The sequence below is a fragment of the Carcharodon carcharias genome, chromosome 12 (assembly GCF_017639515.1).
Source record: "Carcharodon carcharias isolate sCarCar2 chromosome 12, sCarCar2.pri, whole genome shotgun sequence".
In the NCBI taxonomy this organism is placed as follows: Eukaryota; Metazoa; Chordata; class Chondrichthyes; order Lamniformes; family Lamnidae; genus Carcharodon; species Carcharodon carcharias.
The window spans coordinates 72,361,780-72,386,088 of NC_054478.1; the positions used below are offsets into that span (position 1 = coordinate 72,361,780).

Sequence of the window (24,309 nt, forward strand, 5' to 3'; positions counted from 1 at the left end):
ATTAACTAAGCAGAAATCAGATCAGGTGAATAATTATCTCATCAAGCCAAAATGATTAACTTTTTTATACAACATGAATGAATCAATAGTATAAAATACCCCTGAGAAATTTGATTAGAATATAATTGTTGGAAATGGAGTATTTTGAAAGGCTGTGAGGTGCATCAAATTATCTTGAAAGATCTAAGATCAACATGTGGGTTTCCATAAATAGTAAATGTTTATAAAGAGGCTAGAAGCAAATATAATCCTGCCATTTATTTGATGAGATAACCATTATAATTTTCTAATGTCCTGGTACTTACAGAAACAGCAGCACCAGAACATACTGTGCAACCTTAAAATCTGAATATGGATTGGTGATGTAGCGATACCACGTACTAGATCAACAATATGCAGTGCTACAGCAATGAGATATCTAAGTTTACTACCAACAGCTCCCACCATGAGTTCTTAATCTGAGTTAAAATTCAGCAGGAAAGGTGCTGAGCAGAAAACAGGCTTCACAAAACAATGCATAAGGACATAAAAAACACACTAGGTATTACAGGAGAAAAGTAAGAATATAAGGAAAAGTTATCTTCTTAGATGCCTCCTCTGGTACTAGTGTAGGCCTAGGTGCAGATTAGCTACCCATTTGTGTAGCCAGCATATTTTGGTGGCATAGAGAAACATCTAGATAAAAGAAAAATGGGATTTGAGATGTACAAAATAAATTGGATTTGTGGCAGTGGCACTGCTTGTACATCTGAAGAAGAGTATGCCTTACACATCTCTTTAAATTGAAGCAGGTTCACAGGATCTACATATATAGAACAGAGGCTCTTCTTTGATATTGCATGCAGAGTAGTCAATGATGCTCATCAATGTTCCCTCTTATTTCCCTTTGTTATGCTCAGACTGTTTGCCTGTGGAGTACTGTGTATAGTATTGGTCTCCTTATTTAAGGAAAGATTCAACTGCATTAGAAGCAGTTCAGAGAAGGTTTACTAGGCTAGTACCTGGAATGGGTGGGTTGTCTTATGAGGAAAGATTGGACAGGTCAGACTTGTATCCACTGGCATTTAGAGAGCAAGAGGTGACTTGATAGAAACCTCTAAGATCCTGAGCTGTTATGACAGAATGGATGTGGAAAGAATGTTTCCCCTTATGGGAGAACCAAGAACTAGGGGTCACAGTTTGAAAATAAGGGGTTGCACATTTAAGACAGAGGTGAGGAGAATTTTTTTCTCTCAGAGGGTCTTCATTCTTTCGAACTCTCTTCCTCAAAAGGCAGTGGAAACAAGGTCTTTGAATATTTTTAAGGCAGAGCTAGGTAGGTTCTTGATTAACAAGGGGATGAAAGGCAATTGTGGGTAGATGGGAGGTTACAATCAGATCAGTCATGATCTTATTGAATGGCGGAGCAGGCTCGAAAGGTAGAGTGCCTACTGCTGCTCCTAGTTCCGTAAGTTCGTATGTATGTCCTTTTAAGATTGCTGCACAACCACACATGAGCATATTTTAATTTGAACACTTTGTGTGCAACCTGCTTGTCCCCTACATGGTATATTCAGAATTGCTGCACAGTCATGTACCCGTACACCCATGCAGCTTAGAGATACATTGGTGTCTGTGTATAAATTTGATGTCAGAGTTGAGAAAACACTCATGCGTTCCTGCTACCTGATAATTAAGAATGGGTTAGAGAGATCTATATTAACATTTGACAATGTTTTGTATGTAATATACATATCTATAATTTATCTTGTGCAATATTTGAAGTTGTATATGATTGTTCTAGGTCAAATTATCATTCTTGTTCCTTCCACAGTTTTCCTGAAGCAAATCTTGTTCCCTATTATCTAGAAGCTGCAACTTTTCAAAATCTTCCCTTGCAGAGATTCCATGACCCAGGACAATCACTTGCCCGGTGGCAGTAACCTGAATACTGGCAATTATAGACCTTTCACGCTGGAAATCATATACATTTCAATTAATCTGGTGTGTTGAAATACCAAGACACAGGTCAGGCTCTTTTATAGCCAACAATAACTGAAGTATTTATTTTCAAAGTGAAGGATCAATTGTTCTGCAGTTTCTTGATACATTTCACTCACATTCCAAAACAACCCTTCTCAGAGGAGAGAATTCTCCCTGAATTCATTGGTAAACACCAATAGCAAGCCTACCAGTTCAAAACTATATCTTTTCATGTCAGAATTCATAACAAACTAAATTAAGTGATCTACCAAGGGTACACTGCAGCAAGTATTGCTATCTAACGCACAACACGGGTGCACAAGCTTCCAAAATTTATACCATGGAAATTAAATACAGTATTACAAAAAATGTTATGAGCTGATATGGGTGGTCTATGTTATCTTAGGAATTAGATGGCAGGAACACAAATTTGGTTGCTCAGCTGCAGCATCAAATGCGTATATTAATACCTCAAATGAACAACTGACTACCAAATGTCTATCAAAAAACAACCCCAGTGCTATTCTGGACAGAAAGATGATGTTGGCCACCTAGGCATTAAAAAACATACAACAGGATACATAATCTAATTCCTTATATAGCTCCTGAGGTAAATTAATGTTCATGTCACTGTAGACATTAGTTTCCAAGATACTTACTATATTAGCATGAAATGAACTGCCTTTAGCAGCTATTATCACTATATGAAATTCCAAAAGTAACCAATCATAAATGAACAACACTTATCAGGAGCATTGCTACTGTGTTGCAGAGTTTCCCTCTGCATCCATCATTAGAACAAACAGTTCTAAAGATTATGTTCAAAACCCACAAAGCTGGCATCACTTAAAGTTCAAGGTGCAGACATTTTGTTTAAATAAACTATATACAAAGTTTAAGATATTAGCGACCTGGAAATCAAAGCAATGATAGACATTGTATGATTAATCAGGTTATTATGCACTGTTTAGTGACCTGATGGTGGATCTTATAAGATACTTTATCAGTAGCAGTGTCCCTTTAATGGTGCCATGCCATTATCATACATTGTTATTTAGGTAAATATGTTTTTCCAGCAAATATTACAATGCTTACACTAAATATGATAATATGATCCCATCATTCGTATGCAATATCATTGCAACACAATGGTTTTAATTTCACCCAATAAAAAGAATTGGCTTTAAGATAGGAGGAATGGGATATTGGGATTCAAATGCTTAATACAATTTGCCAAAATCCTATTCTCCACTATTCTAATGGAAGAATTAACTCATTGAAAACTAAATGTTTTGACTACAATAATTAAAAGATGTTTTTCAGAAAAGAAGTGTGAAGCAGCCATACTTTAATAACTCATGACATAATCTGACAGCCAATACTCCCTTACAGCATTGTAAGTGATTTGTCATATAATTCAACTGCATTGTTGTGCATCAATCTTTCATCCATGTGCATAACTAGACCTTTTAGAAAGTTCCTTTCACTGACACTGTTGCAGCACTCCTGGCTTGTATTTTTATCAGATTAATCCTGCTAATACCATTCCATTTGTTAAAAAAAGCACCAATTAAGGTTCCTTAAAGTCAATTTTCTACCTATTGAATAAGAAATAAAACAAGCTTCCCTGGAGGCTGCTAAAAGGTCCTTTAAGTAACATTTAATAAGATTTAAAACACATATTGCTGGTTCAATTCCCCAAATACATTTGTTGTCTTCTCTGAATGAAACAAGATCCCACAAAATGTCAATTTCATTGCATTTCTGTAGCATCTCGGCAATTGGCAGGAAATACTTTAAAAATTTATAACTGAGGTTATGTTCAAAAACAATCTGTATTTACAGCCCCAGATCAAACAGTAATGACCAGTGGTATAACATAAGTGAATTACAGAAGTGCTAAAAAAAACCAATAATCTCTCATCAACAGCATTCTTTAATTTTGTTTAAAAAATCCTTCAACATATTAAGAACCATGCTGACTTTTTTCTGGCAAAGTAACTCACTGAAAAGTAACTAATTGAAAAGTGACTAATTGAAACCAAAAGAGGGTGAATGCATTTCACATCCTCAGCAAAAAATTGATATTAAGAGATATTGCCAGAGATACTCAGGGAGGGCTATGCCGTTGGCATTGTTTCAGTTAAAATTGAAATTCATTACTCCTTTTTAAGATGTTGAATTTGATGACAGTTGCAATTATTTTTGATTAATCGCAATGATAAAAGATTGGTTGATGTATTTATACAAATGACCAGGAATTTCAAATTTGTAGTTTTCCTTTTTAATTCATGCAATATATGCAGCACCCATCTCCCAACTTATGCAATGTCCTGCGCTTCCACGCTGATTTCTTAGTGGTTCCATTACAAAATGTTATCTCCTTCAACAGTTACTTGATCACAGTACGATTCCCAAAGGGACTCGCTGGCACTTAAGCTTTGCTGAAAGTGCAGGTCGTTTTACTCACCAGTCGTTTCGACGATTCCCTCAAGGATAACGACTATCTCGAATTGCTCCGTTTGCATTGATCGCTGAGAGAGGTCGTAGAAAGGGCTCTTGCTATCAATCACATGGCAGATAGTGAGTGGGGAGACGAGGAATAGCTGATCTGCCCCTGTGCTAAATCCCACGTCCAGTTCAAGTTGATCGAGGGGCAAGAATTCACCCTCGGGCGTCTGCCGGGACTAAACAAGCGTGGAGAGAAGACATCAACATTGGGCTAGCTACTCGACAAGATATCCTGAAAGCCATTTACATCACCGCCAACCCGCTGTACAATTAATAATTTGAGCGAAAATGTTTTCTATTCAGGTTCAATGATCCAGATTAAAGAGTGGGTTTGTATAAACATGTATGAATTACATATATTTAGTGGGGATCATAACATTTTCTGTCAGGATCGTATAAAAGATCGTGCCTGAATACGCTCCAGGCTGCACAGCATCGAGGAATCCATCGATTTATTTCGGCATCCTTTACTATTCAGTCCCTAAAGTGTTAACAGGCATATGTGCTTTGCTCGTGCATTAGGCACTCCCGTGTAAAGTTCGTTTTAACTTGTATTCCAGTATATAACGTATTCAATGATCGATCGAAGTTTGATTTTTGGAAGTTTTCAATTCTTTATTAAGTTTGCTCATCCAATGACCTTGTTTTCTGTATTTATCATTATGTTACTGGATTTGGAGTTAGGTATTTAGAATAACATTGTGCGGCAGTCTTCTCAGTTAAGTCAGAATGGTCGGATAATGCAAACTTCGATTTAATCAACTGTACGTTATACTGCCTTATCCCGTCTGTTGAAAAAGTTTCCAGCCTCACCACAAACAATTAACAATTTCAAAGTTTGAAGTGCAATGGCTGTAGTCAGAGGCAAGATCCCAAACAGTGAGACATTTGTTTCCTCTGTTTTAATACCTAGCCCTTACATGATTTTAAATCAGTTCCTCTGCACTTTTTCCTTCTCGTATCTGAAAGCGTTTTTTTGGGTGGGGGGGGCGGGTGAGGTGAGATGGGAAGGAGCATAGAATCGCACGCACAGTTGTGGCGCCGCCACTTGCTGTGCTACAAACGGGTGTAAATTTACAACACCCCAACCCCACCTCATTCCGAGAACAAGTCGTTAACTGATCAAAAAAATCCATCCTCTCCTATCGTTCATTTTATAACCTCACTAAACTGCGCTTCTTTCTAAAGATCGCCAGTTATTTCATACTTTTGGGCAGTGGCACAAAGTAAGATCTTGTAGCACAATATTGTCGAAATTGTCTCCACAAATCAAAGAACGACCGCCAGTAAATGTAACAATAAATTTTAGGACCTGTGAGGTTTAAATAGCTGGAAATTTGTGGTGGAAATTAAATACTGGAGCGGTGTTCAATTGTTTGGTACCTGGATTTTTACCCAACAAATCAGATTCCAAGTAATGACGACTGTGTTAGCACCGCAACTTAATCTAAATGCAAAACTGTTTCCAATTTAATTGTTATTCTATAATTTTTCAATGGCTGTGATGCAGAATTATACTTATTTAAGTGCTGGGTCTATTTGTAATTCTTAATTGGAATCCCAATAGTCTTTCAAACTGGATGTTTAATAATAGTGGGCAAAAAGTTGAGATTTTCAATCTAGATGATTATGAATTTAGTATTTGGATCTATTTGTATCCATAGAGACAAGACAGTTAGCCAAGTAGTTTCTGGAATACGTTTACAAATCACATGTATATATTCGTGTGTATACATAGCACGAATTAAACCAACCGGGGTTCAGGGTGAATCTCAGGGTTGGATAGATTCTGAATTGCTAGTCTTTTTTTTGCTCCGAGCATCCTATGGTGCGAGCGAATGCCACTGTTCCCTCGATGGGAGGATTTTAACTGATCTTTTACATGCAAGCATGATTTTTTGCGGGTGACGCCGATTTTTTTCTCCCAACCAGGAAGAATGAATTGCCAGTCAAAAGATTAATGATTTGGAGAGAAAATAATTAGCCAATAGTAATGTAACATGGATGTGAAACGGAAATATGGCAAATATTGATCCGAATGAACTACCGCTAATTTGGATCAGAGATATTTAGCGGAAGCATATCATTACCGAGAACGCCCCCAGCCCCAACCCCCCGCATATTACAGAAAATATGTGCTGAAGTCTCATCAAACACATCCACAGCCCCTGGCAAGATTCTGTGCTACGGTTTCAAAAGAACCTTTAAGAAATCCACACAATCCAATAAATCAGCTCTTGCCTAAGTTCTACATAAAATCCTTATGGTAAACGTGTACAAACACATAAGCACGTTAAGATGCCTTGATGTCTGGAACATACGCATTGATTATTGAAACAAATGTTGTCTTGCAGTGAGTATCACTTACTTTGAGCAATTTACAGCGTATCTGTGCCGACACCATATGGCTGTTGCGGAGGTTTCCTACTCTGAACATTAGAGTCAGTTTGCCATCTCTCATGGAAATCACCGCATGTTCACTGAACATCAGCGTCTCCGCTCGCTTCTTGGGCTGAGACATTTTTATAAACATGCAACCGATCAAGAATGCATCCACAATGGAGCCCAGAATGGACTGAAGGAGGAATAGAATGATCCCCTCTGGACATTTGTCAGTGATGTACCTGTATCCGTACCCGATGGTGGCCTCCGTCTCAATAAAGAATAAGAAGGCAGAAGGAAAGTTGTAGACGTTGGCAACACAAGGGGTGTACTTCTCATCATGAGCTTTGTTGAGATCGCCGCGGATGTAGGCGATTAGCCACCACATCGACGCCATAAAAAGCCATGCCACCGTGTATGTGAGAATAAAAATGAACAAATTCCAGCGCCATTTCAAATCAACTAATGTGGTAAATAAATCCGAAAGATATCGGCTGGTTTCGCCGCTCAGGTTCCCATGCTGCACATTACAACGCCCGTTCTTGTCCACAAACCTCTGCCTCTTTTTCTTGGGTGGCTGATTAAATCCAGAGCCACTGGACAAGGTGGTCACTACTTGGTAATCGTCACCAAATTTTCTTCGAAGTGCGGACATAATATGGGTAACTGGCCAGATTAATGCTCTGACAACCTTAACTTGTTTTCTCTCGTTGAGCTCTCAACCACTGCCTGCCCAACAAATGAAATAAAAAAGGGAATGACTTAGCTTTGTGAGCCAAACAAAGAAATTCCAATTCGTTGCCCCTTTGAAAATGCGCACAAGAGCATAGCTACTAGTTCTCGATCTGCAGCAACCCGTTTCACAGGCACTCGTCCTCCTTTTCCCTCCTCTGCAGGTTGGTTTGTACAAACCTAGCCTTGTGGGATTTTAGCGTCCCCGTTCGTCTTGTGGAGAGGTCTTTATTTCAAAAGAACACAGCCTCCAATCTCCCTAAAAGTTTACCCAGATTCTAACATTCCTACTGCCGTGCCATCTTACTTTTCTTTTTGTTTTAGCATAGATCCCGAGTGCCTGATGCTGAACCAAGTTAAATCAAGCCTTTGCAGTCTCTGATGCTCTTGCAGGCTCCACTTCTCTTTTTTTTCACTCCCCGGCTAGCTCTTGTTCTTGTTTCAGATGATTGTTTAATGGTGATTTTCGCCTGCGATCAACAGCAGGTAAGGCCCTCCCTCCACCCCCCCCCCCCCCCAACCCCACCACCCCCCCCCCCCCCCCCCCCCGGTGCGGTATTGCCGTCTTTCAGGTGGCAGCTTGCGGCTGAGAGGCGCTGCGGCTCCGACCGCTTCCTCGTGCTGCAGGTGAGAGCGCGATCAAGGGGGGGAGCGCGCGCACTGGATCTCCCCGGGCTGGCACGCGCGCGCTGCCGGCGCGCTACCCCCCACCCCTCCTTCCCTCCCTCCCTCCCTACCTCCGGCGCACACCCCTCACGGCGCCTGTTCCTGCGCGCGCACGTGGGCGGGTGAATGCCACACACGCGCTCATTCGGGGTTTCGAAACCCGAAGATTCATTTGAACCCGGCAGGAAACGTTCAGAAGCTGAGGTAAACTGTGAATAGGTTCATAGAGTTTGGTAAGCATTGGAAGACTGTAAGTCATTCTCCATGCACTCAGCCAAAGACAAGATTGGGCAGAATTTTGCCCATGGTGGGTGGGCTCGGCGGGGGCGACTGGCTCACGCGATGGGCAGCATGCCACGATTTCACGTCGGCGGGCCAATTAAGGACCGCCCAGCGTGAAAGGCGGCTGGGTAACCTGCGAGAAAGGGCAGGCGGGCATGATATCCGCCGAGTCCAATGGCGACCCGACAGCTGATTCAAAAGTGGCCCGGGCAGCCCATGGAAGGCTGCCGCGGAAGGACGCTGAAGACTCCCTGGATGCCATTGCAGTTGGACACGGCAGGCGGGAGGGCAGGTCAGCGGGGCAATTGGCCCTGCCTTCCTCTGATGATTGCCTCGCAGCCCTCCTGGAGGAAATGACAGCGAGGAGGCAAAACCTTGTCCCCAGAGATGGAAGGAGGCCCCCACACCTCACCAAAAAGGCCTGGGAGGAGGTGGCGTCCAGGGTGAGCAGCCATGATATGCTAATGGGTGCAATGCAGGAAGCGCATCAAAGATCTGTTGCAACCGGGAAGGGTGAGTACCGTGTTGGCATGGGTCAGTGTGCAGAACAATTAAGAACTGGCCATCCCCCATGAACTTTAGGGGTGTTAGGGTGTGAGTAGCAAATGTCAATGACGCAAGAGCTGGCCAAGAGGGTGAAGTCTGGCTGCTTGGACTGAGTGCCTTGCAGCTCACAAATCGGCTGAGCCCTGCGAGGTGTTCCTCAGATGGGGTTGGCCAGGCTGCAATGGCACTGCACGTAGAGAGTGGACTATCGATGCTCCTCTATCCTTTCAGGAGAAGACATCCCATAAAAATAGTGAGGGGTCAGGGACTGGCGGGGTCACACCTCCTAATCCTCACACATTATGAGCAGGAGGCCCTAGAGCTGGAGAGGCGCCATGCACCTCGGTCAACCAGCTACAGTGAGGTTGGGGTGCTAGAGGAAAGTAAGAGTGTGGTGCACTGAGGTTAGAATGTTGGTTATTGTAACAATTCTAGTATAGTCCCTATATTGATGTGAGCCTCGAAACTGGAGTCCCTATTGATAGTCAAAAGACGAGGGCACTATGATGCATATATCTGTCTCGCGAGTGTGCCTGGCATGTAGAGTCACAGTGTCATGACTTAACTAATGACATGTCCTTCTTGTCCCTTTTAGGCTCACCAGCCAGTTTTCGCAATGAGGGGCCTGAAGGCCTACTCCTGACCCCGGAGGACCACCATGCTGAGCTCCACATGCATCACACCCTCTCTATTAAGCAGGCACCAGCGCAGATACCAGCATCTCGGTGGACATAAGATCATCATCTAATTTTTCGGTCCACATTGGTGAGGGCGCTTCACACTCACTTGAGGTGCAGACAGAGGCAGAGAGTGCCCAGGGTGCCGGCAATCAGAGGACTTCTGGAAACCAGCACAATGCTCAATCGATGGCTGAAGATGGGCCTTTGGAGTCACCCATTAGGCATCAGATGCTGGAAGTCCAGCGGAGTGTGTAGGAGGGTCTGGCAGAGACACATGAAGGAATGCATGCCATGGTCTCCGTTGTGGAGGAGTGCCTGTGGATCATGACCACTGAGTTGACTTTCATGGCCGAGCGCAATGCCTCCTCCATGGAGGGAATGGCAACTCTCATGGAGAGGCTGCTCCAGGGACTCAATCAAGGATCCCTGGGAATGCCCTCGGACCTGCAAGCCCACACACCGGTAATGACCTCAGTTGGTCATTGTCAATATGGGAGATGATTGGGCATCCAGTATCCCAGCTAGGTACCCATCCATCAATGGTGAACAGGGAGGTCCATTGTGACCTCACGGCGCACAAGCTGCCTGTCGTCTCTGCGGGCACCTCTCAGGGCGCTCCATATGACTGCAGCAGCTCCTCCGCACCTCTGCCAGTGACCCTGGCATCTGATGTGACTGCGGCAACTGGGGAGATGCCAGCTGTGGCCCTGGCCGCTCCCTCCCAGGCAGGGCCAGCACAGGCTCCACGGGCCAGAGGACAACCGCCAAGATCATCAAGGCCAACAAGACAGCAATGCTGGTGCCAGCGAGGGGGTAGCACCTAGACGTAGCACCAACAAATGTAAATGTAAAGCACCTTAAGCACAAGACAGTCTTATCATGGGTGATATTTTGCTCCCCCCATTTTGCTTTAATTTTTTTCATGGTGTGATTAAAAACAGCAGTTAATGTTTATTTCAGCTATGTTTCACTTCATAATTAAATGAGATGTTATTTTGTGCTATTGGCCGTTGTATGCATAATTTGTTCTATAGGTGCAGGGTAGGCCATTATGTGATTATTGCAAAGGCACAGAGCATATCTTGTTGGTCAAGGAACCGGTCCTGTCAGGCATCGATATGGAATCTGCAGCCCTGGCATGTGGTGGTAAGTTGTTATTTGGTAGGCTAGCTGAAGGAGCGTTGGATCAAAGCATCCCAGATGTCCCTGCCTCCCTGGAGATTACCCAGGTCAGCGTCATGCCCTCAGTGTTCCACTTACCGTACTCATCCTCAGACTCACTACTGAACTCATCACGTTTTGCCTGTGCAGCTGCGTCAAATCTCCTTCCTCCACAGGGTTCCCCCCTTGCCATTGTCAGATTGTGCAGAGTGCAGCATGCAACCACTATCAGTGGCACACGCTCTGGGGAATATTGCTGTGCCCCTTCTGAATGGTCCAGGCATTGGAAGCGCATCTTGAGAAAACCTAAGGTCATGTCTACCATCACCCTTATGGAGGCATAGCTCCTGTTGTACCACTGCTCGGCCTCTGTTCCTGGGTGGGGAAGAGGCACCATCAGCCACCCTTTCACAGGATAGCCCTTGTCACCCAGCAGTCATCCATCCAGTTAGGCTGGAACACTAAAGAGCCTTGGCACCTGGGAATGCCTCAGGATTTGGATGTCATGGGAACTGCCAAGGTACCTTGCACAGACTTGCAGAATCTGCACCTTGTGATCACACACTATCTACACGTTCATGGAGTGGAATCCCTGTTGACAAAGGCACCCGGCTCACCCACTGACACCTTGATGGCCACATATGTGCAGTCGATGGCGCCCTAGATGCGGAGAAACCTAGCGATCGCTGCAAAGCCTCTAGATCGCTCAGCCTGGCTGGCCAATGAAAGCCAATGCACACCTGAACAGAGCTTCTGTCACCAGCTTCACGCAACTGCGGACAGCTGATTGTGAGACTCCACAAAGATCCCCCACCAAGCCCTGGAAAATGCCGGAGGCCACTGTGACCGTCAGTGCTACTGGCATGGGGTGTCCACCCACACAATTGGAGCTGGTCGCAGACCCGATTCTCTGACAGTTGGAGATTACTGTCTCCCTTGAGAGACAGAGCCTCCATAGGCATTGCACTCGGACATATTGAGGTAGCTGCATCGCCGCCTGTAAACCCCAGCTGCAGGATAGTGGCATTTTTGTGGCCCCTTCTGCCTTGTACTTCCTGCTGGCCCTGCCTGCCTTGTGCCTGCGACTCTCCTCCCACAGGTCGCTCCCCTGGAAGTTGCATTGGGACACCTGGCTTCCTCTCCCTGTCTTCCTCCTCAGAGGAGATGACTCCAGCGGAGGCCACAATCCCCATTACCAGGGTAAGGGAGGTATGTCTGATACCTGAAAGGCCCACACGGTCTGAACCCTCTGGGGGCCTGGAAGACAGCAATGAGTCCTGAAATGGAGCCTAGAAATGCTCAGGATGCAGCTCTGAAGCGCGATTAAACTGGCTAGTTCACAGAAGCAACCAGCAGCAAGTTATATCCAAAATTCCTCATAACTCCCAGTGACAATGCTACTGACCCTTCTATCACGCCAATGGATGAGCTCTTTCAAATTGTAGCCTGTCCACCTGCCCATTTTGCCCATGCAATGGCCGAAAAATCGCGTGGGCTATTTAAACTTGGAGACAAATAGTGTGTCAAGGGCCTTAACTGGCCTCTGAATTAATGGCGGGTGCATTTCCGTCTCCATCGTGTGCCCACCTGGCAAAATATCGTGAGAGTGCACGTTGACATCAGCACACTCGGCCAACGTCATCACGCATAATTTCATGCTCGAGCAGGTCAGGCATGTGCCCGCCTGCCAAGTGAAAAATTCTGCCATGGAGTTTGCACCTCTGATTTGAACAAAGGGAAATATCACCACCCAATTGAGAGAAAAAAGTTCCATACAATTGGAGTAAAAAATGTCAGCTGTTTCCCATCACCCATTCTGTTAAACAGGTTTTCAGAAAATAGCTTTAGTCATAAATTTTATGCAGATTGCTTTTAATAGGGATTTTATAAATCTTATTTCCATTTTTGTGAGCTGCCATCATATCCAGGTGTATCAATTGATCTCTTGAAAGCCACCTTCATCGGCATGAGTTATCACATGTATGGGCGGGGGGGGGAAGGATTATTTCATTTTCAACTATTCTTTTATTCTCATGTAAATCATTAACCTGCGAACAAAGGGGGATTTTTTTGAAGCTTGGCCTACAGTGTAAAGCCTCATTGGTGGCAGGCACAGTACATGGAATTGGGACTCAATGTTCAGATGATTTCAGGCTACAGAGATGTGATCCAGCAAGTTAATACCTATTATTCAAGCCATGTCTATGGTGCTTTTAGGGTGAAGACCTGAAGAAAGTAAATTCAAGTATCTAGGGTGATATCAAGGATGACTGGTGGCAGATATTGGAAGTTTGGGAATGAAAATTTAGCAATGGATTACCTCTGGCTGGAGTAATTGGAAGAAGTACAGTAGAATGTTGTGTGATAGATAGGTACTGCTGAAATTGAAATGAAGAATCTACAAGACAATTACAAAATCCACCTTGTTATGTAGTGCAGAAACTTGGACAACATCATGTAGAAAGAAACATTGACTGATGCTAGTGATACTAATAAGATGTGGATGCTGAAATGATGTGTAGAGTGACTAAAAAAAGGACACACTGAGAACCGAGTACCTCAGGGGTCAGTGAAGACTGTGGATCAAAAAAGTAACCAAGAAAAGATTGAAATTGAATTGTCATGAGAGAGAGAGGACATAAGGCATGGTAAGTGATGGAAATGGGACTGCCAGTAAAATAGAGAAGAGGAAGGTCTAAGACCAGATCAAAGGATTCAATGATAAGAGTCTAGTGCAATTTGAAGAAGAATGGGTGACTGACTGGAGGAGATGGAGATGGGTAATCAATCATATTTGTGGCAACCCTAAGAAAAATGGGAGAAGCTGAATGAAGAAGTCGTCCATGGTGTTTTGATTCTGCAACAGTCCATGATGGTTATATTATCTAAAAGGCCTGAAACAGTGATCAGATAGCTGGTGAAACACCAGGGCTATCTTTGTCAAAGTGGTTGATGATCCCAATTGGAATCGGCACTCAGCAGTAGAATGCAGATACAATGAGGCTCATGCCACTCGCCAGAGTTCCTGTTGCATGCACCGTAAAGATGCTGAAGCAGCAATTCCATTATTTGCACTGTTTAAGTGAGATGTTGCTCTGCTGTCCAGCCAAAGAGTCCAATATCATCACCATACACTGCACACTGGACAATTTAACATCAAATAGGAGTCAGGTGATCTTACCCTCATGTTTTCATTCAAATATGAAATGCTGGGACACTTTTGCAAACAATTCCTATCATTAATTTGTGTTGAATTCCATCTGACATGGTACTCTAGTTTGTAATTAGATGTCTTTTCTTTCCTTGATCTACAATGAAATAGTGTAATTAAGGATACTCTATTTTTATTCTTTCTCTTTTCCACAGAAATTTGTAGATGCTTCAATTAAAGATGGCTCTTCAGTGATTTGAGCATATTTAGCTACTTCTGTTTCTACTTAAACATTCCCTGCATTTCTAACACTCCTGGAAATGCAAAAATATACACTAATAAAAAAGGAACACAAAGTATATAGTGCAACCCTGTCATAAAGAACAACAAATTGCATTTAATGCCTTTAATGTAGAACAACGTTGTAAGTGCTCAACAGAGGCATGAAAAGAAAACAAACACTGAGCCAAAGTAGTCACCAGGAAAAGAGATGTTATAGTTTGGTTAAATATTAGAGCAAAGGGAAGAAATGTAAGAGTCAAAGGGATAGGGGGGAGGAATTCCAGAGTACAGGGCCTGAACAGATGAAATAATGATCTCCAATGAAGTTAGTGGAGATAAACAATATACCAGATTCAGATGTGTAGAGAGTTTGGGAGAAGGGTGGTGGGAGGATTGTAGGACTGACGTAGGTTATAGAGATAAGGGTGAATGAGACCATGGTGGGGTTTAAACTTGAAGATTAGAATTTTAAGTTTGAGTTTGTCTTGTTTTTTGTTTCAATGATGCACACAGGCTGTTAACATTGTAGCTGAGCTAACTTTATTGATAACATATTTTCCTAACATGACCACATACCTGCAGTAACTGAATTCTATCAAGACAGGTTCCATCTGCTATCTGACCTTCAGCCCCCAGGTCAGGTGACCCCATATCTAGTACAAAGTACCATACAGTATCTAATATTGAAGTCCACAACCACAATCAGCTATTATCATGACATTTCCCTTTGTTAAAAAAACTGTTATACAACTCAAGTACATAAAGTGTCTTATCTACTCTTTCTCACTCTGTTTAGATCAGTCTGTTTTCTCTTTTACTCATCTCTGTTTCTCTGTGGTTTTTGATCTTCAGCTACACTTTCAGATTCAGAGCAGGGTTATGTTTCATTTGTTTTCCAGTTTCTCCCATACTGTTATCCATTTGGAGTCTGCACTATGTAAGACCTTGGTTCTCCTGTGATTCCTGTAACAACAGCAAGATTCCAGATCCTTTCATGCTGAATCTTCACTGTCTCTCCCTTGTTCAGGTCAGGCAAAGGTCGGGTGCCTCAATCAAAGTACAATTTCTGTTTCTGCCGTCTCAGTTTGAGCAGGTCCTGCAAGCTGCAGTTCACTGGCAGCACAATTTGCTGCAGTTTTCTCAGGGTGGCATCATCCTTGGTCACTTCTCTAATCTCATCCAGTTTGGTTACAGCCACAGGTAAGTTCTTTGTCAGCATGTGAACCTGTGCTTCTATTTCTTTATCCTCTTCCTCCATGTTGGGTAGGTAGGCATGTGACAGAGTGTCTGTGATGTACATTTCCTTGCCTAGTTTGTATTTAACTCTAAAGCGGTACTTCTATAGATGCTTTGGTAATCTTTGGATTCTTGGCAGTATACTGTTCAGAGGCTTCTTAAGTATAGCTCTCAAAGGCTTATGATCAGACTGTACCTCCACATCTTTGCCATAGACAAACTGGTGGAAGCGTTCCAGGCTAAATGCAATTGCTAGCATTTCTTTGTCTATTTGGGCATACCGCTGCTGTGTTTTAGTCATTGCCTTTGAATCATATGCCACTGCTGCCTCATTTTGCAAGAGGACAGCTCCCAGGCCAGTCTTTGAATCATCCACTGAGATCTTGACCAGCTGACTGACATTGTAATACTTTAACACTGGTGCCTGGGTCAGTGTTCTCTTCAGACCGGTCAAAGCTTCCTGGTGACTTTGTTCCCAGTGCCATTCCACAATATTTTGTAGAAGTTCTCTGAGAGATGCTGTCAGGTCTGAAATATTTGGAATGAAATTCCCAAGACAGGTCACCATTCCCAAAAACCTCTCCTACATTCTGGGGGTGGCATGTTCATGACTACTTAGATTTTACTGGGGTCCCTCATTTGTTAGCACATGTCCCAAGTACTTGATTTCATGAAGACCTATTTTGTACTTTTCCTTTTTCAAACTGAAGTTCCTTTCTCAACTCTGGCCAGCACCTGCCTCAGTCTGTGGTTGTATTCTTCTCATGAGGCTCCCCAGACCAGCATATCATCGATATAGATTTCCACACCCTCTAACTCTTCAAACAGCTGCTTCACTGTTCTGTGGAACATTTCTGGAGCTGAATTAATACCAAAAGGTAGGTGTAAAAACCTGTATCATCCTAATGGTGTGTTGAAGTACAGAGATAGCAGCTATGTTCATCCGGCTTGGCCTGCTAGAAGCCTGAACTCTCATCCAAGACTGAATAGTATTTAGCATCAGCTAACTTACACATGATCTCTTCTATTGTGGGCAGCTATTAATGTTCTCTTCTCACTGCCTGGTTTAGGTCTCAGGGATGCAGACAGACTTGCAGATTCCCATTTGACATTTCTACAATTACAATTGGATTAAGCCACTTTGTCGGCTCTACAATTTTCTAGATGATATGAAGTTTCTCCATCCTGTCCAACTCTGCTTTCAGTCGATCTCTCAGCATTACTGGTATTTTCCTAGCTGGGTATTTTGGGTGTCAGTTTTGTCAATCTTGATGGTGTGTTCTCCTTTTAGGCAACTAATCCCCTGGAACACATCTTTATACTCCCTCAGGATGTCATCAGTGATGAAGTCATTATTCTCTTGATTAGCTTCAGATTTTCACAAGCTTTGATTCCAAGAATAGGTTTTGTATCAGTTTTCACTACTATGAATGGAAGTGCTTGAGACTGTTTTTTGTAGTTCACTTTAAGTGTGCACTTGCCTTCTACTGCAATTTTTTCACCTGTATAAGTAGACATTCAAAAACTTCATTTTTGTTTTAGTTAGCTGTTTTTCTTTCCTTATCTTACGACACAGGCTTACGGGAATGACATTTGCTTGTGCATCTGTATCAAGCATGAAATCCACCACCATGTTGGCATTTTTAAATCAATCTTCTATTCATCTTCTTTGGAATTTGTTGTTACTGCACTAACAAAAAGTTCAGTTTCAGTGTCTGTGTCAATCATGTGCACTTTCTTTGAATTATACATCTTACTGAAGTGATTTAGTTTATCACAGTTCTTATACTGCTTTCCGTAGGCTGGACAACAATGTGGTAAATGTTGTGTTCTGCTTTGGGTGCATTTAAATGTTTTAATAGCAGTTTTGTTCTTTTTACATTCAGACTGCCTATTTGGTCTTTCCAGGAGTTGTGTCTGTTTAACTGCATCTAACTGCTTGACCATGTGCAGCTTATCATCTTCTGTCACCTGCTTAATTTGTTATTTTGTTGTCTTTGCCACTCTGCAGATATTTATTTCTTTCTCCAGCGTGAAATCAACTTCGCTCAAAAGCCGTTCTCTCTGAGAGCCATTAGCAATCCCACAAATTATTCTATCTCAGATGAGTGATTCTTCAAGTCCTCCAAATTCACATCATTTAGCTCATTTTCTCAGCTCAGTTACATATTGACTAATATTGTCACTGCTTTGTGTGCATGCAAAAAATCAGTATCTTTCATACATGATGTTTTTCTTAGGGCTGCAGTAGGCTTCAAGTTTTTCCATTATTTCTTTCAAGTGGTTTCATTTCTCATCATTTTCAAACATGAATGTGTTATAGACTTCGAGAGCTTCTTCCCCTGCTACGTAAAGAAAGATGGAAGACTGTAGCTGAGGGCCTTTTTCATCACTGCCCATTGCTATGTGATACAGCTCAAAATGCTGCCAGAACCTCCTCCAGTTTTCAGGGAGATTGCCGTCCAAACTGAGCTCTGTTGGAGGTTTCAGAACCTTCATTGTTGCATTTTGTTTACTTCTGACACCATATCTTGTTTTTTAGTTTCGATGATGCACATTGTAGCTGAGCTAACTTTTTTGATAACATATTTTCCTAACATGAACATTTAACAGCAGTAACTGAATTCTATCAAGACAGGTTCCAACATATGCTATCTGACCTTCAACACCCAGGTCAGGTGGCCCCATATCTAGTACAGAGTACCATATAGTATTTAATACTGGAGTCCACAACCACAATCCACTATTATAGGACAAGATGTTGCAAAACAGGAGTCCAATGTAGGTCAGCAAAAATGGGCCAAAGGGTGATTCATGATTATAATCAAAGAGAATGTCATTTAAGACATTGGTGAGCACAGTTTCATTGCTGTGGGAGAAACAGAAACCCTGGCGGGAGGAATTAAAACAGGAAAGATAGGCATAGTATGGGAGGCAACAAAATATTCAAAGGTAGTGGATAGAAAAGGAAGGAAATGGAGTGGTTGGTAATGAAATCAAAGGTGTCAAGTCTGTTTTTTTTGGAAGGTTTCATAACAGCAGGTCTCAGAGAGATGGAGAGAGCATTTGAGGAGAGGAACATAGGAACAGGAATAGGCCATTTAATGGAAATGGAGTTAAGTTACATGGAGGTTAGTGTCATAGATGAGATGAACCTTATTTGGGTTTGCATACAGAACAAGCGAAAGAGATTCAGTTAGTTGATAGGCAACAAGAAGTGGATGGGTGGGGGGTAGGCAACAGAGGTAGATGGTCTTCATCAGAAAATATTCTCCAAAGTTTTTGTCACTTTAGTTCTGTATAATAGCCACAGTTGAGGAACAAATATAGATACAAAATATTAATCAGATGTGGAAAATGGTTTACAATGCTATCCAATAAACCTACTGAAAAAGCAGCCTTGAAGATATGTATCTTTAGTTTGTCACCGTTTATGACTGGAACTTGTCCTCTCACTGTTTCAGCACCAGCCCAAGGGACCAGTGAATCTTGCAAGCAGGGAGCCCCTAACCTGACAGGGGGACTGATACTAAAGTACACATGCAGCTCTGAATTACCTTTTAAATCTTATTTATTTGCAAAATGCACACTGATCAGCTGTTCAGAGCCTAAAGAGCACAGAAGTAATTTATATAGTAGTTTGATTTGCTGTTCAGCAGTAAATAGAGGATTGTACGTTACACATCTCTAAGCAGGTTGTTACAGTGCATTCTGTAGAAACAGCCTTGATGGCTCAGGAGGTGCTTTCTTTTGTTCAAGGTGATCATTCCCTGGCATTAAGTTAGCGCATATGTTCGGTACCACTTGTTGGCTTGCTATCCAGATCCTAGAATTTATGGTAGTGGGTCATTTCAGGAAGCTTCAGGTATCTTTAATATTACTGAAAATGTATTTGGGCATGTATCCACCAGGTGGGGAACACATTTTTCCACAGAATTCATACAGTTCTGTATCACATCAAGGCAGTAATGCAATAGCATCTTCCAGGTTTATAGGGTTGCTGAATTTATTAAACTGAAGAGTGCTACGTCCATTGCTTTGCAATTCCCCATAATCTTGAAATAAATAATTCTCCACTCCAGAACCCATGCTAGAATATCACAATTTGGCAGTTCTCTGCCCCTGCATGACCACACCAAAAAGAATACCCAATTGAATATGATAATACAAAGTAATAATATGGCAATAATCTCCATTAATTACCAAGAATTACATAAATTCCCAGTCTTCTTTGTTACAAGGATTTAAAAAAAACACAAGTTAATCTATCCTTCTTGATGCTGTGCTTCCCTTGGACATCCAAGTATATCCTTCTTTCTCTTATTCTGGTACTCCTCTTAGGTGCGGTCTGATGAACAATATCATGAGATATGATTGGCTGCTCCTGTGATACAAAATGCTCATGGGTCAAGGCTGGTCTTCACTTATAGCAACTTGCTCCTTATGCTTTAGTGTCTAGCATCACCTCCTTTGTGCCATCGGTGCTCTGAGGGGGATAGATACCTACATGTTCTGCTGTTCTGAGAAATGGCAGCTTTAGGCAGATCTATTCTGCTTCGTTTCTATTTAGTGTTGGCTCTATTTCCCCATAATCAACAAGATAGTTGGTCTAATGGCAGCTATAATATCCTGGAAATCAGCAGATTCCACCTCAGTCTAAGGGCAGATAACATAGGCTGCTAGGTAACCTGTCCCTATAGCCAGCAGAGGTGCACTTGAGAAGCAGGAGACACAAATTTATCCTGGGCTGTTTCTTAAATGGGGGCTGCTGTAGATTACAATGAAGCTACTGGATGATATATTTAAAAATAATGTTGCTACAAATCAGGGCTGTAAGCTTTACAGTCTCACTTGTCAGATGTCACACAACCTTTGAAAGTAATTTCAGAGCTTCCACATTGATATGTTTCTTTTCATATGACTACCCATGCATTTTGTGTTCCCTGACTGAAGCTTTGGGCAGTCTCCTCCTTGAGCTCTGCTGGGGGGTGGGGGGAGGGGTGGGTGGGTGGGGGTTGCACATCCAGTCTCCCAGCAAATTTATGTTCTGTGAATTATCTTAATAACTTCATTAACACTTATCCATCTAGGTGAAAAAGCTGGGGTGATGCATGGGAGTGCTGCAGGAGGTGAGATGAAAGAGGTTGTGACGGAGTAACAGTAGGCCTGATCCACATCCAGAGAATCATCATCAGCCTCCTCAGCACTGCCATTATGCACAAGGATAATTTTCCTTCTTGGCTCCTTATCATTTATCTTCCTCATTCTCAGCTGCCCTGCCACCCGCACAATGCTGTGAATGACCTGCATAACAGGAGGCCATAAAGTAAGAATTGGTGAAGTTAACCCCTTTGGGACTAAGGAGACAGGGAAGAGCAGAAGTTTGTGGATGTGTGCTGTTTCCTAGGGATGGTATGGTGGCTGTGTAGGTGCTTGACCACAAACCTAGCACCAACACAATGAGACTGACCTCATCATCTCCCAGAACAAAAGCAGGGTACCTTCCCAACAGCAACATGGTCTGCTCTTGGTAGGGGATGAGGTGAAGGAAATCTGAAATGAAAACAGAAAATGCTGGAATCATTCAACATCCTGCAGCATCTGTCAGAGGGAAACAGAATTAATGGGCGGAATTTTCTTTTTCCCACTCCATGGCCTGAATTTTACCCTCCTTGAACAGGAGTTGCTTGCTTCACAGAGCATATTATATGGCGTGATGACATCAGGTGCTATTTTCAACATCATCACGTTGGTTTCAAATAATTCCATGTGTGGGTGGGGCAAAAGGTCGGAAGCCCACCTGCATTATTCAAATGTCAATTTAAATGCCTATTGAAGCAATTAAGTACTCACCATGCAATAATATGGGCAGAAGACAATAAAACACCTCCAACGGCAGAATCACATGTGGTGTGAAACTCATTTTTTTTAAGTACAGGCTTGTTAGGGTGGGTTTTTAAACTGCAGCTGAGAGCAGAGTCTCAGCCTTGCAGTTCAGAAACTTCCTATTTTGAGAAGGATTCTCGTCTCATTTGGAGGGGTCTTCTTAAACCTCCATTCTCTCCATCAGCCAGGGGTGAATGGTGTGAACTCTCCTACTCAGATGGGGATTGTGGTCTCTGTAGGAGACACAACCTCCAGTGAGGAGCAGAGGAGGAAGAGAAGGGTCAGAGGAGTTAGAGATCATAGGGAGGCCTTGGGGACAGATTATCACCAGGTCCCAGTGGAGGGCTGGAGCCTGGAGAGCCTCCGTGCAGGCACCAAAGACTTTATGCTATACCAAGAGTGTACAGGCAGTGCTCCAGCTACCTTGAAATGACTGAAACAGTGCCAAAGATGACTGAGACTCTCAAGGGGAACTGTCACATTCCTTTGCAAGATGCTTGCTGAGGAGATTGCGTCAAACAGCCTTGGGGGCCACCTGATCCCTGTGGCCCTGAAGATTAGAGCTGTGCTCAACATTGTCGCTACGGGCTTCTTCCATGCAACAATGGGGACTAGGCAGGGATAACCCAGCCGGCTGCACACCACTGCAGCAAGGTGTTCACTGATGCAATGTTCCCAAGGGCCAGAAATTAATTGCTTTCAGCACTGATGTGCAAAGCCATATGGAGAGGGCTCGAGGATTTGCAGCAATTTGCTGTTTTTCCAGGGTGCAGGGAGCCATCAATTGCACCCACACAGCCATCAAGACTCCTGCAGTTCAGCCCACTGCATTCATAAACAGAAAGGGTTTCCATTAATCAATGTTCAGCTGATCTACGACCACAAACAGGAGCGGGTTATGCAGGAGTGTGCCAGATATCTAGGCAGCAGCCATGATGCCTATATACTCAGGAATTCGCAAATACCGGCTCTTTTCACCAGCCCTGATGCATTGGAGGATTGGCCTTTGAGAGATAAGGGTTATCCTCTGAAGAGATGACTTATGACACCTGTGAGTGTCTTAAGATCAGATGTAGAGAGGAGGTACAATGAGAATCATGCCAGCATGAGGGCTATGTCAAGCAGACAGTCGGCTTTCTGAAAATGTGCTTCAGATGCCTGGACCAATCATGGGTCTCCTGATAGCAGTTGTCTGCTGTGTCCTCCACAACATAGCTGTACAAAGAGGAGATCCTTTGGAAGGTGACAAGAGGTCAGAAAGGTACCAGGCATCTGAGCACACTGGTGAGGATGAGGCAAGGGAAAACAATAATGCCATGGCGAATGTCCCTGGCTGTGAGTGGGCAGGTGGCTGTGACACTAGGGATGCCTTAATACAGCAGCAGTTTGTGTAGGAATTCACCAAAGCTCCTTAGACAGCACCTTCCAAACCACGACGACCACTACCATTTAGAAGGACAAGGGCAGCAGATAGATGGGAACATCACCACCTAGAAGTTCCCCTCCAAGTCACTCAGCATCCAGAATTGGAAATGTATTGCTGCTCCTTCACTATCACTGGAAATCCTGGAACTCCCTTCCTTAAGCACTGTGGGTGTACCTACACTGCAGCGGTTCAAGAAGGCAGCTCACCACCACCTTCTCAAGGGAAACTAGGGATGGGTAATAAATGCTGGCCCAGCCAGCGAAGCCCACAATCTGTGAATGAATAAAAAAGAGAGCGTTGCAATAGAGGAAATAGATACCTCCATTTTGTACTTACAATGAGCAACTCCTGAAGACCCTAAAGCCACACTTCTCCACTGACACACAGTGTCCTCGTCCCAACCATCTTCAGCTGCTTCATTAATGACCTTCCTTCCATCATAAGGTAAGAAGTGGGGATGTTCGCTGATGATTGTACAATGTTCAGCACCATCTGCGACTCCTCAAGACACTGAAGCAGTCCTTGTCCAAATGCAGCAAGACCTGGACAATATCCAGGCTTGGGCTGACACGTGGCAAGTAACATTCACGCCACACAAGTGCCAGGCAATGACCATCTCCTTTTGAATCTAACCATCATCCCTTGACATTCAATGGCATTAGCATCACTGAATCCCACATTATCAACGTCCTGGGGGTTACCATTAACCAAAAACTGAACTGAACTAGCCATATAAATACTGTGGCTACAAGAGCAGGTCAAAGGCTAGGAATCCTGCGATGAGTAACTCACCTCCTGACTCCCCAAAGCCTGTCCACCATCTACAAGGCACAAGTCAGAAGTGTGATGAAATACTCCCCACTTGCCTGGATGAGTGCAGCTCCCACAACAGTCAAGAAGCTTGGTGCTATCCAAGACAAAGCAGCCCACTTGATTGGTATCACATCCACAAACATTCACTCCACCACCAACGCATAGTAGCAGCACTGTGTACCATCTACAAGATGCACTGGAGGAATTCACCAAGGCTCTTTAGACAGCACCTTCCAAGCCCACGAACACTACCATCTAGAAGAACAAAGGCAACAAATAGATGGGAACATCATCATTTAGAAGTTCGCCTCCAAGTCACTCACCATCCTGACTTGGAAATATATCGACGTTTCTTCACTGTCGCTGGGTCAAAATCCCTCTCTAACAGCACTGCAGTGGTTCAAGAAGGCAGCTCACCACCACCTTCTCAAGGGCAACTAGGGATGGAAATAAATGCTGGCACAGCCAGCGAAACTCACATCCTGTGAATGAATTAAAATTATATATATGTGTACTTCAGCCCTCCCTCAAATTTGGAAATCCTACCTTCACACACAGACACCAATAAAACATCTTGCAACAATGAAAAATAA

The 24,309-nt window shown here is 43.2% G+C and overlaps 1 protein-coding gene across 3 annotated transcripts in view; it reads right to left on the reverse strand.

Moving 5' to 3' along the window:
* The window catches only part of kcnj3a (potassium inwardly rectifying channel subfamily J member 3a), a 282,475-nt gene extending 274,449 nt beyond the window's left edge, over positions 1-8,026 (reverse strand). For all 3 annotated transcript variants that reach the window (XM_041201289.1, XM_041201291.1, XM_041201290.1), the window contains exons 1-2: positions 6,842-8,026; positions 4,433-4,649 (exon numbers count right to left, since the gene is read on the reverse strand). In XM_041201289.1, the coding sequence (XP_041057223.1) occupies positions 4,433-4,649; positions 6,842-7,510 (886 nt within the window). In that variant the 5' untranslated portion in view covers positions 7,511-8,026. The remainder of the gene's footprint in view (positions 1-4,432; positions 4,650-6,841) is intronic.
* Positions 8,027-24,309: the final 16,283 nt, after the last annotated feature.